At 43.6% G+C, this 12500-nt stretch overlaps 1 protein-coding gene across 2 annotated transcripts in view; it reads left to right on the forward strand.

Moving 5' to 3' along the window:
• Positions 1 to 11240: 11240 nt before the first annotated feature.
• Positions 11241 to 12500, forward strand: part of epgn (epithelial mitogen homolog (mouse)) — a 2921-nt gene continuing 1661 nt past the window's right edge. For both annotated transcript variants that reach the window (XM_026912044.3, XM_026912045.3), the window contains exons 1-2: positions 11241 to 11400; positions 11598 to 11726. In XM_026912044.3, the coding sequence (XP_026767845.1) occupies positions 11367 to 11400; positions 11598 to 11726 (163 nt within the window). In that variant the 5' untranslated portion in view covers positions 11241 to 11366. The remainder of the gene's footprint in view (positions 11401 to 11597; positions 11727 to 12500) is intronic.

Here is a 12500-nt window from a genome sequence, read left to right on the forward strand (position 1 = left end):
GCCAAAGCAACATACAGAGCGAGAGAAGAAGAAACTGAACAAGACATAAAGTGAAAAAAAGAAAAACAGTAATGCAACATCATATACATTAATGATAACACAAGAACACAGGAAGTATTGAAGTAAGGAATTGAAGTGGGGGTTAGGGTGGTAGGCGGGGTTAGGGTGGGGGTTACAGTGGTAGGTGGGGTTAGGGTGGGGGTTACAGTGGTAGGTGGGGTTAGGGTGGGGGTTACAGTGGTAGGTGGGGTTAGGGTGGGTGGGCGTTTATGGTGGTAGGTGGGGTTAGGGTGGGGGTTACAGTGGTAGGTGGGGTTAGGGTGGGGGTTACAGTGGTAGGTGGGGTTAGGGTGGGTGGGCGTTTATGGTGGTAGGTGGGGTTAGGGTGGGGGTTACAGTGGTAGGTGGGGTTAGGGTGGGTGGGGGTTTATGGTGGTAGGTGGCGTTAGGGTGGGTGGGGGTTTATGGTGGTAGGCGGGGTTAGGGTGGGGGGGTTATGGTGGTAGGCGGGGTTAGGGTGGGTGGGCGTTTATGGTGGTAGGTGGGGTTAGGGTGGGGGTTACAGTGGTAGGTGGGGTTAGGGTGGGGGTTACAGTGGTAGGTGGGGTTAGGGTGGGTGGGGGTTTATGGTGGTAGGCGAAGTACTTCAATACTTCCTACCACTGTAACCCCCACCTACCCTAACCCCGCCTACCACTGTAAATGAGTTATGCCTAAAGACACTGTGTGTGTGTGTGTGTGTGTGTGGTCTATATAAACCTATACATAGATTTTTAAAGTTACACAGAATGTAATATATATATATATATATATATATATATATATATATATATATATATATATATATAGAGAGAGAGAGAGAGAGAGAGAGAGTATAGAATATAGAGTTATAGAGTATAGAATATAGAGTTATAGAGTATAGAATATAGAGTTATAGAGTATAGAGTATTAGAGTATTAGAGCATTAGAGTATAGAGTTATAGCGTATTAAAGCATTAGAGTATTAGAGTATAGAGTATAGAGTATAGAGCATTAGAGTATAGAGTATAGAGTATAGAGTATTAGAGTATAGAGTATTAGAGTATAGAGTTATAGAGTATTAGAGTATAGAGTATAGAGCATTAGAGTATTAGAGTATTAGAGTATAGAGTATAGAGCATTAGAGTATAGAGTATTAGAGTATAGAGTATTAGAGTATTAGAGTATAGAGTATAGAGCATTAGAGTATTAGAGCATTAGAGTATAGAGTTATAGAGTATTAAAGCATTAGAGTATTAGAGTATAGAGTATAGAGTATAGAGCATTAGAGTATAGAGTATTAGAGTATTAGAGTATAGAGTATTAGAGTATTAGAGTATAGAGTATAGAGTATAGAGCATTAGAGTATAGAGTATAGAGTATTAGAGTATAGAGTATTAGAGTATTAGAGTATAGAGTATAGAGCATTAGAGTATTAGAGTATAGAGTATAGAGCATTAGAGTATAGAGTATTAGAGTATAGAGTATAGAGTATTAGAGTATAGAGTATAGAGCATTAGAGTATAGAGTATTAGAGTATTAGAGCATTAGACTATAGAGTATTAGAGTATTAGAGTATAGAGTATAGAGTATTAGAGTATAGAGTATTAGAGCATTAGAGTATAGAGTATTAGAGTATAAAGTATAGAGTATTAGAGCATTAGACTATAGAGTATTAGAGTATAGAGTATAGAGCATTAGAGTATAGAGTTATAGAGTATTAGAGCATTAGAGTATAGAGTATTAGAGTATAAAGTATAGAGTATTAGAGTATAAAGTATAGAGTATTAGAGTATAGAGTATTAGAGCATTAGAGTATAGAGTATAGAGTATTAGAGTATACACTATAGAGTATTAGAGTATAGAGTATTAGAGCATTAGAGTATAGAGTATACAGTATAGAGTATTAGAGTATTAGAGCATTAGAGTATAGAGTATACAGTATAGAGTATTAGAATATTAGAGTATTAGAGTATAGAGTATAGAGTATTAGAGTATTAGAATATAGAGTATAGAGTATAGAGTATTAGAGTATTAGAATATAGAGTATTAGAGTATAGAGTATAGAGTATTAGAGTATTAGAATATAGAGTATTAGAGTATAGAGCATACAGTATAGAGCATTAGAGTATAGAGTATACAGTATAGAGTATTAGAATATTAGAATATAGAGTATAGAGTATTAGAGTATAGAGTATTAGAGTATAGAGTATTAGAGTATTAGAGTATAGAGTATTAGAATATAGAGTATTAGAGTATTAGAATATAGAGTATTAGAGTATAGAGTATTAGAGTATACAGTATAGAGTATTAGAGTATTAGAATATAGAGTATTAGAGTATAGAGTATAGAGTATTAGAGTATAGAGTATTAGAGTATAGAGTATAGAGTATTAGAGTATAGAGTATTAGAGTATTAGAGTATAGAGTATTAGAGTATAGAGTATAGAACTGTAACAGTTTGTGTTTATGATTAATAACTGTATCGACCTTACCGTGTCTCTGGAGTTCTTCGTTGTGTGTTTTTTGTGGTGTTTTTTTGTGGTGTTTTTTTGTGGTGTTTTTTTGTGGTGTTTTTTGTGGTTTTGGCCGCAGATGTGGCAGTGACGTCTTCATTGAGGCTACTAAGCTAACATTAGCTAAACATGTAGTAGCCTACAGTGTGTGTGATGTTCTGGTATTTAATGTAGTAGGATGTGGTTTAGGATACAGCCCAGGACAGGGGCAGGTTCACAGTGATATTTTTTCTGTTCTCTCTCTCTCACACACACACACACACACACACACACACACGCACGCACACAGATGAACCATGTGACCATTTCATTATATTCTCCTCTGTTTGGATTTCTTGACTGTTGTTTTATAAAAAGCTAAAAAGATCTTTATTTCACTACATGGCTAATAAACCCTTGTTGGTGCTGCCCCCTGGAGGAGTAGCTGTGTAATTACACCCTGAATAAAGGAAGAAACACTTTATTTAATATTACATTATTAATATTAATTATTAAATCAGAGATCACAGGCAGATGATATTCCAGTTACTGTTTATTGATGGCATTTGAAACGAGCTCATTCACACTGTAAATTCAGTTTAAATTCTACACTTGAGTGAAAGAGCTGAGCTGCAGTCATTAGCAGCACAGTATGAGTCCTGCTGCAGTGCTGCTTTACTAACAGCGTGAATAATTTACTTTAATGCACTTCAACATGGAGCACCAATGCAGCTGGACCTCTTCCAGAGTTTTCCCATTTGGGAATTATTCCTGGCACCGAAGTCCTGATTTTTTCTCTTGAAATGTTTCCTGAAGGAGTTTATTCTCCTGAGAGCGACTCCACTGACCCTGCAGCTGCTCGTCCTCTTTTAACGCCAGACGGGTTTATTTTCTTTATTTCACATGAATCTGATCAACACCTGCTCACACAGCTGCCCTTTTCAGTGTGTGTCTGACTGTCTGTGTTAGTTCTACACTGACTCTGAGAGACAGTAACTCCACCCTCTGACTCTGTTCTGTGTGTGTTCTCTGTCCTGCATGTTTCTTCCTGACAGTTTCGCCCGCGTCCTGATCCACTTCCTGTATGCCTCTATATGGTCTTAAATGAAAGTGGATTTGGAGGGAAAGGAAATGACACCTCAAAAATCCTTTGTTGTGTTTTTCATCACATTGCTGGAAATTACTCTATGTGTCTAAACATGCTGGGTTTCTACCTACCTGTCTATCTGCCCACCTGTCTGTGTTTCTCCCTGTCTATCTGTCTCCCTGTCTGTCTGTCTCTCTTTCTGTCTATCCATCTGCTTATATGTCTACCTGCCTCTCTGTCTCTCTGTCTCTTTGTCATTACACCTCTCTCTTTTCCTTTCTCTTGCCCAGTCAGTCTGTCTGTTTTTGTCTGTTTGTTCACCTATATATCTCTCTATATGTCTGCCTGTATATTTGTCTGTATTTCTATCTATCTATCTATCTATCTATCTTTGTCTATCATATGATTATGATCGGTGTAGATTATTAGTGATGAATAGAATCTGATAACTGATAATGAATCAGACTCTTTGTCATGCTCATCTCCAACATGTAGCAGGAATTCTTTACTTTTCACTTATCAGGAATTTAATTTCACAAAGCAGGATTCCCTGCCCGAGCATCGTGCTGTAACCTGCCTGTCATGGTTCTGTTCATATCTCATTTAAAGTCTGAACTTCATCTGCCAAAACAATCTGAAGTCTTTTTGTAATCTGCTGATTTTATTTTTATACACTGACACTAACATTAAAGATGTATCCTGTTAAACTGGCACTCGCAATGAAATAATCACATTTAACATCTAAACACTTGCAGGAGTCCCTGCTTGCACTCTGCACACATTGTACAGCTACATTTTTAAAACACAACAGGAAAAGAGCATACCTAATATTCTGCCCCCCTTCTCTCTCTCTCTCTCTCTCTTTCTCTTTCTCTCTGTCGAGCTACACATGCTACTCCTGAAATACCAATGATACCAATACAAGAGTGCAGGGTGTAGTGTTTAGGGTATAGGGTGTAGAGTGCAAAGTACTGGGTGTAGGGTTTAGAGTACAGAGTGCAGGGTGTAGAGTGCGGGGTGTAGAACGCAGGGTGTAGGGTGTAGAATGCAGGGTGTAGGGTTTAGAATGCAGGGTGTAGGGTGTAGAATGCGGGGTGTAAAACGCAGGGTGTAGGGTGTAGAATGCAGGGTGTAGGGTTTAGAATGCAGGGTGTAGGGTTTTGGGTGTAGAGTGCGGGGTGTAGAAAGCAGGGTGTAGGGTGTAGAATGCAGGGTGTAGGGTGTAGAGTGCGGGGTGTAGAATGCAGGAGGTAAGGTGTAGAGTGCAGGGTGTAGGGTGTAGGGTGTAGAGTGCAAGGTGTAGAGTGTAGAGTGCGGGGTGTAGAGTGCAGGGTGTAGGGTGTAGAGTGCAGGGTGTAGTGTTTAGGGTGAAGGGTATAGGGTGTAGAGTGCAAAGTACTGGGTGTAGGGTTTAGAGTGCAGGGTGCAGGGTGTAGAGTGTGGGGTGTAGAACGCAGGGTGTAGGGTGTAGAATGCAGGGTGTAGGGTTTAGAATGCAGGGTGTAGGGTGTAGAGTGCGGGGTGTAGAACGCAGGGTGTAGGGTGTAGAATGCAGGGTGTAGGGTGTAGAGTGCGGGGTGCAGGGTGTAGAGTGTGGGGTGTAGAATGCAGGAGGTAAGGTGTAGAGTGCAGGGTGTAGGGTGTAGAGTGCAGGGTGTAGGGTGTAGAGTGCAGGGTGTAGGGTGTAGAGTGTAGGATTTAGAGTGCAGGGTGTAGGTTTTAGAGTGCAGGATGTAGGGTGTAGAATGCAGGGTGTAGTGTGCAGGGTGTAGGGTGTAGAATGCGGGATGTAGAACGTAGGGTGTAGGGTGTAGAGTTCAGGGTGTAGAACGCAGGGTGCAGGATGTAGGATGCAGGATGTAGGGTTTAGAGTGCAGGATGCAGGGTGTAGGGTTTAGAGTGCAGGGTGTAGGATTTAGAGTGTAGAGTGTAGGGTGTAGAGTGCAGGGTGCAGGGTGTAGGGTTTAGAGTGCTGGGTGCAGGGTGTAGGGTGTAGAGTGCAGATTGAGGGTGTAGAGTACAGGGTGAAGGGTGTAGGTTTTAGAGTGCAAGGTGCAGGATGTAGGATGCAGGGTGTAGGGTTTAGAGTGCAGGGTGTAGGGTGTAGGATGCAGGGTGTAGGGTTTAGAGTGCAGGGTGCAGGGTTTAGAGTGCAGGGTGTAGGATGCAGTGTGTAGGGGGTAGAGTGCAGGGTGCAGGGTTTAGAGTGCAGGGTGTAGGGTTTAGAGCGCAGAGTGCAGGGTGTAGGATGTAGGGTGTAGAGTACAGGGTGTAGGGTTTAGAGTGCAGGGTGTAGGGTTTAGAGCACAGAGTGCAGGGTGTAGGATGTAGGGTGTAGAGTACAGGGTGTAGGGTGTACGGTTTAGAGTGCAGGGTGTAGGGTTTAGAGCACAGAGTACAGGGTGTAGGATGCAGGGTGTAGGGTTTAGAGTGCAGGATGCAGGGTGTAGGGTTTAGAGCGCAGAGTGCAGGGTGTAGGATGCAGGGTTTAGAGTGCAGGGTGTATGGTGCAGGGTGTAGGGTTTAGAGTGCCGGGTGTAGGGTTTAGAGTGCAGGGTGTAGGGTGTAGAGTGCAGGGTGTAGGGTGTAGAGTGCAGGGTGTAGGGTGTATGGTGTAGGGTTTAGAGTGCAGGGTGTAGGGTTTAGAGTGCAGGGTGTAAGGTGTAGAATGCAGGGTGTAGGGTGTAGAGTGTAGGGTGTAGAGTGCAGGGTGTAGGGTGTATGGTGTAGGGTTTAGAGTGCAGGGTGCAGGGTGTAGAGTGCAGGGTGCAGGGTTTAGAGTGCAGGGTGTAGGGTTTAGAGTGCAGAGTGTAGGATGCAGGATGTAGGGTGTAGAGTACAGGGTGTAGAGTGCAGGGTTTAGGGTGTAGAGCGCAGAGTGCAGGGTGTAGGGTTTAGAGTGCAGAGTGTAGGATGCAGGATGTAGGGTGTAGCGTACAGGGTGTAGAGTGCAGGGTTTAGGGTGTAGAGCGCAGAGTGCAGGGTGTAGGGTTTAGAGTGCAGAGTGTAGGATGCAGGATGTAGGGTGTAGAGTACAGGGTGTAGAGTGCAGGGTTTAGGGTGTAGAGCGCAGAGTGCAGGGTGTAGGGTTTAGAGTGCAGAGTGTAGGATGCAGGAGGTAGGGTGTAGAGAACAGGGTGTAGAGTGCGGGGTTTAGGGTGTATGGTGTAGGGTTTAGAGTGCACGGTGTAGGGTTTAGAGTGCAGAGTGTAGGATGCAGGGTGTAGAGTGCAGGGTGCAGGGTGTGGAGGGCAGGGTGTAGAGTGCAGGTTGCAGGATGTAGGGTGTAGAGTGTAGTGTGTAGGGTTTAGAGTGCAGGGTGTATGGTGAAGAGTGCAGGGTGTAGGGTTTAGAGTGCAGAGTGTAGGGTGTAGGGTGCAGGGTGTAGAGGGCAGGGTCAAGGGTGTAGAGGGCAGGGTGTAGAGTGCAGGTTGCAGGATGTAGAGTGCAGGTTGCAGGATGTAGGGTGCAGGGTGTAGAGTGTAGTGTGTAGGGTGTAGGGTTTAGAGTGCAGGGTGTAGGGTGTAGAGTGCAGGGTGCAGGGTGTAGAGGGCAGGGTGCAGGGTGTAGAGGGCAGGGTGCAGAGTGCAGGTTGCAGGATGTAGGGTTTAGAGTGCAGGGTGTAGGGTGTAGAGTGTAGTGTGTAGGGTGTAGGGTGTAGGGTGTAGAGTGCAGGGTGTAGGGTTTAGAGTGCAGTGTGTAGAGTGTAGTGTGTAGGGTGTAGGGTGTAGAGTGCAGGGTGTAGGGTTTAGAGTGCAGTGTGTAGGGTGTAGGGTGTAGTGTGTAGGGTGTAGGGTGTAGAGTGCAGGGTGTAGGGTTTAGAGTGCAGTGTGTAGGGTGTAGAGTGTAGTGTGTAGGGTGTAGAGTGCAGGGTGTAGAGTGCAGGGTGTAGGGTTTAGAGTGCAGGGTGTAGGGTGTAGAGTGTAGTGTGTAGGGTGTAGGGTGTAGGGTGTAGAGTGCAGGGTGTAGGGTTTAGAGTGCAGTGTGTAGGGTGTAGTGTGTAGGGTGTAGGGTGTAGAGTGCAGGGTGTAGGGTGTAGAGTGCAGGGTGCAGGGTGTAGGGTGTAGAGTGCAGGGTGCAGTGTGTAGGGTGCAGTGTGTAGGGTGTAGAGTGCAGGGTGTAGGGTGTAGGGTGTAGAGTGCAGGGTGTAGGGTGTAGAGTGTAGTGTGTAGGGTGTAGAGTGCAGGGTGCAGGGTGTAGAGTGCAGGGTGTAGAGTGTAGAGTGTAGTGTGTAGGGTGTAGAGTGCAGGGTGTAGAGTGTAGGGTGTAGGGTGTAGAGTGCAGAGTGTAGAGTGCAGGGTGTAGGGTTTAGAGTCCAGTGTGTAGGGTGTAGGGTGTAGAGTGCAGGGTGTAGGGTTTAGAGTGCAGGGTGTAGGGTTTAGAGTGCAGTGTGTAGGGTGTAGGGTGTAGTGTGTAGTGTGTAGGGTGTAGAGTGCAGGGTGTAGGGTTTAGAGTGCAGTGTGTAGGGTGTAGTGTGTAGGGTGCAGGGTGCAGGGTGTAGGGTGTAGAGTGCAGGGTGCAGTGTGTAGGGTGTAGAGTGCAGGGTGTAGGGTGCAGGGTGTAGGGTGTAGGGTGTAGAGTGCAGGGTGTAGAGTGCAGGGTGTAGTGTGTAGGGTGTAGAGTGCAGGGTGCAGGGTGTAGAGTGCAGGGTGTAGAGTGTAGAGTGTAGTGTGTAGGGTGTAGAGTGCAGGGTGTAGAGTGTAGGGTGTAGGGTGTAGAGTGCAGAGTGTAGAGTGTAGGGTGTAGGGTTTAGAGTGCAGTGTGTAGGGTGTAGGGTGTAGTGTGTAGGGTGTAGGGTGTAGAGTGCAGGGTGTAGGGTTTAGAGTGCAGTGTGTAGGGTGCAGTGTGTAGGGTGTAGAGTGCAGGGTGTAGGGTGTAGAGTGCAGGGTGCAGGGTGTAGGGTGTAGAGTGCAGGGTGTAGGGTGTAGAGTGTAGTGTGTAGGGTGTAGAGTGCAGGGTGCAGGGTGTAGAGTGCAGGGTGTAGGGTGTAGAGTGTAGTGTGTAGGGTGTAGGGTGTAGAGTGCAGGGTGTAGGGTGTAGGGTGTAGAGTGTAGTGTGTAGGGTGTAGAGTGCAGGGTGTAGGGTGTAGAGTGCAGGGTGCAGGGTGTAGGGTGTAGGGTGTAGAGTGCAGGGTGCAGGGTGTAGAGTGCAGGGTGTAGGGTGTAGAGTGCAGGGTGTAGGGTGTAGTGTGTAGGGTGCAGGGTGCAGGGTGCAGTGTGTAGGGTGTAGAGTGCAGGGTGTAGGGTGTAGGGTGTAGAGTGCAGATTGGTTTGAGACGGATGCAAGAGGTTGGCCTCTGGCATGAAGAGTTCGTAGATGCTGTGCCATCGGCCGCTGATGCTGGTTGTGCTGGGAAGCCTGACCTCTCTGCCTTTAGGGTAACCCAGGGGAGGTCACTTCCTCAGCCTCTGGTATGAGCCCCGTTGTCACCCCACTGCCTGTGTTCGGCCGACTAGGCTCAGCTGATGCACAGGTTGTAGCCCTTCCCCAAAAATTTTTTCAGGGAGATCAGCCTGGAACTGGTCCAGGATAAACTTGATCTGGTCGAGCTGCCACTGGTTCTCCTGGAGCTGCTTGGCTTGGTTAGACATGATTTGATTAAACTCCGCTGCATCCACAGTTAGGTCTAGTGTTCTGTCACGGATTGGCTGGAGATGGATGCAAGTGTGGAGTATTTTATTTAAAGTGAAACACACGTGAACAAAGGCTAGGACTACATAACATAAACACAAACATAAACTAGACAAGCATGAAATATATATGAGCATGGCTTGGATATGGCAACATATAACAATGCTACTCACAACAGACACTAGACAAAGAGTACAATACAAACGTGACTTAAATACTAGTGCTTATTGCGCATAAATGTGGTTCAGGTGTTCGTGATCATGTGACTTGGTTCATGACATGAACATGTGATGTGAGGTGGCTGATGGGTGCTGTAGTCCTGCGCCTCTACAGGCACTAACCTGACAACTTACACATCAGAATCTAAATCAGAATGTTTTATGTTGTGCTGTGAGATCATACTGAAAATTAAATTTAAAACAAATTATGTCATTTAATAATATATGAATATAATATATACAATTATATAATATAATAAAATATTTATCAGTGCTGTTTTAGACATAAACAGACTGCACCCTACATCATCAACATCATCATTATACTGCTGAAAGAATACAGATTAATGACCGACTCCATGGTGATGGAAAATACTGTTACTGCAGCCAGAAATACATCAGCACACACCTATAACACACACACACACACACACACACACAGAAACATACACATACACACAGAAACACGTGCATACACATGCCGTGTGTAATTACTGTGACTTTGCCCACTTCCTTTATTAAATGATACACTGAAAAATTCCAAGTAACTGTAATTGCGTTAAGCGGAAATATTGTAATGGAGGATTTACTGAACTGTTAGAGACCTGAGCAGCAAATGAATACATCTTTTAATCATCTTCTCTGCATTTCAGTGAAACCTGTAAGAAACCTGAAAAACCCAATGCAGCAGGATGTGAATCAACATCTTTTATTAAGGAAGTGATCAGAAGTCAGGTAGCAGGCAAACAAGGTCCAAGGCAGATCCTACACAGCTACACTAGCATTAGAACCAGAAAAACAAGCGTCAGTAAACTGATGATACAATGGACAGACAATTACAACTTATAAAAAAAACAAGACTCAACCTTGCAAAAAAATCTCAAACACAAAAAATCTCAACCTCGCACACTGAAGCTTTCACCAAGAGAAGTCTGAAGAACAGGAAAAGAGGCAGAATACTAAGATGAGAGCTAGGATGCAACTGGGGCTAAGACCGGTGCTGGATAAGGATCTGATACTAGCTATTATACAAGAGCGATATCAGAGACTGGGGGTGAAGCTTGATCAGGAATCAGGGATGGAGGATAGAGTTTGATAGTGTTCAGGGCTCAGACACAGTCTCAGTGTTTAAGTCTCGGCTGAAAACATATTTGTTTAGTCAAACCTTTAGTGAATAGTTTTCTTAGGTACAGGGGCAGGTCTGGAGGATTCACAGGCATAGAGTGTTGTGGTGAACTGGGATGTTTGGATGCTGTCGCCCCCCCACTCTCACACGTTCACTCAGGTGTGTTGACGTTGGAGTGGCTGGAGCTTTATGTCCCAGGACTCCCTCATGTCTGTGTTAGCTTCTGGCTCTCCCTTTTAGTTATACTGTCACAGCTAGTCCTGCCGGAGTCCCTGCTTACACTCTGCACACAAAGTACATTGTCCTTAACCATTACGGGACAATTAGCATTTTTCACAGTTTTCAGCTCATCAGCATGTGATAATTCTATCTATTCTAACATAATGATGGGTAATGGATCATTAATAATAATATTGGTTTTGATGTTAGTGTGTGTGTGTGTGTGTGTGTGTGTGTCGGAGTTGGTATGTAAGGTATTGTGGGCCTGTTCAGGCGGCTGTAGTGAATATTTTCCTGCTCTGGGAAGGTGTGTGTGTGTGTGTGTGTGTGTCACTCAGAGCATGTTTAGACCTGTGGACAGGAAACGCTTTGTTTAAAGCTGTTCTGTGATTGGCTAAAAGCTCTTATGAGTCACAGTGACGCTAAACGTGTAAATTGTAATAAATTGCAATGCAGGTGGTGAGGAGCAGAAGCAGTCTGAGAAAACAGCTGTACCAAATCCTTGTTTTTTATTTATTTAATTGTTATTGTAAGTGAAATTTTAAGAAAAGTGTTAATTATTTTAGAACTAATATGTCACAGTGTGTGGAGAAACCTTTGTGTTTTGGTAAGTATTTTGTATTAATTCATTACGATTCTATATTAAACATCTGAATAACATAATGTTTATATTTAAGTTTAATGTAAATGCAAAATGGCTTGATATAGATTGTTTTTAACAGCAACACAGGATGCTTCTTTTCTTCCATATGAGATCTTCAGCCTGTGAAACTGGCTAAATTACATTTTCCTTTTTTTCCGAAGCTTTGAAGCTTTTTGCTCTTGCGTCAGTTTCACTGCTTTACAGTCGAACAGTCGAATGTGCAGAAACCAAATTAACATTGAAACTCAACACAACCCGAAACCTGAACATCACTCAGAACTTCACACACAGTAAGACTTTATTATTATTATTATTATTATTATTATTATTATTATTATTGTTGTTGTTGTTGTTGTTGTTATTGTTGTTGTTGATGTTGTTGGTGAAGTGTTAATTTTTTGCGTGTTCACTAAACTCATGATCACAGGAAATCTGTCATTATTCTAATTTAAAGTAAATGCATTAATAATTAATATTAATAACGAGCTGCTGAAGGTTAGAATTCTCTCACACACTCTTAAACACACACACACACACACAGATTTCTGACTGTCCTGATTCTATAAACACATTTTACTAATAGGAACATCATCACATACGTTTCAGGATTGTAGTGAGAGTTAAACTCGCCATACAGTCTACATAGTAAACAGGCTTATAGTTTACACCACAGCGCTGCTGAGTTCTGGATTCTGATTGGTCAGAAGGTGTTGATTAATTTTCTAGAACAGCAACTCTGACAGTAGAGCAGCTGCAGGTTTATATTGATTCGCTCGTTCTAATATGCTATCCTTTCTTATCAATCTTATCGGTATCATTATTTTAAAAAATGTGTGTTATCAGTAATGAGGTGAAGTTTTCTGTAAGGAGATGTTTATGTAACATGTATGGAAGGAGTCTCCAGTGTCAGTGCTTTGTAAAGCTGTAACTTTAAGTTTTCCAAAACCGTCCGGATTTGAGTTTAGGCTTCTTTGTAGTTTCTCAGTAAAATGAAAAGCTGCTTTTTTTTTTGTCTTATTAACTTCAAGAAAGAGAAAAAAGAGAGGCTGCTGAGGGAACGACTG

The sequence above is a fragment of the Pangasianodon hypophthalmus genome, chromosome 8, assembly GCF_027358585.1.
Source record: "Pangasianodon hypophthalmus isolate fPanHyp1 chromosome 8, fPanHyp1.pri, whole genome shotgun sequence".
Lineage (NCBI taxonomy): Eukaryota > Metazoa > Chordata > Actinopteri > Siluriformes > Pangasiidae > Pangasianodon > Pangasianodon hypophthalmus.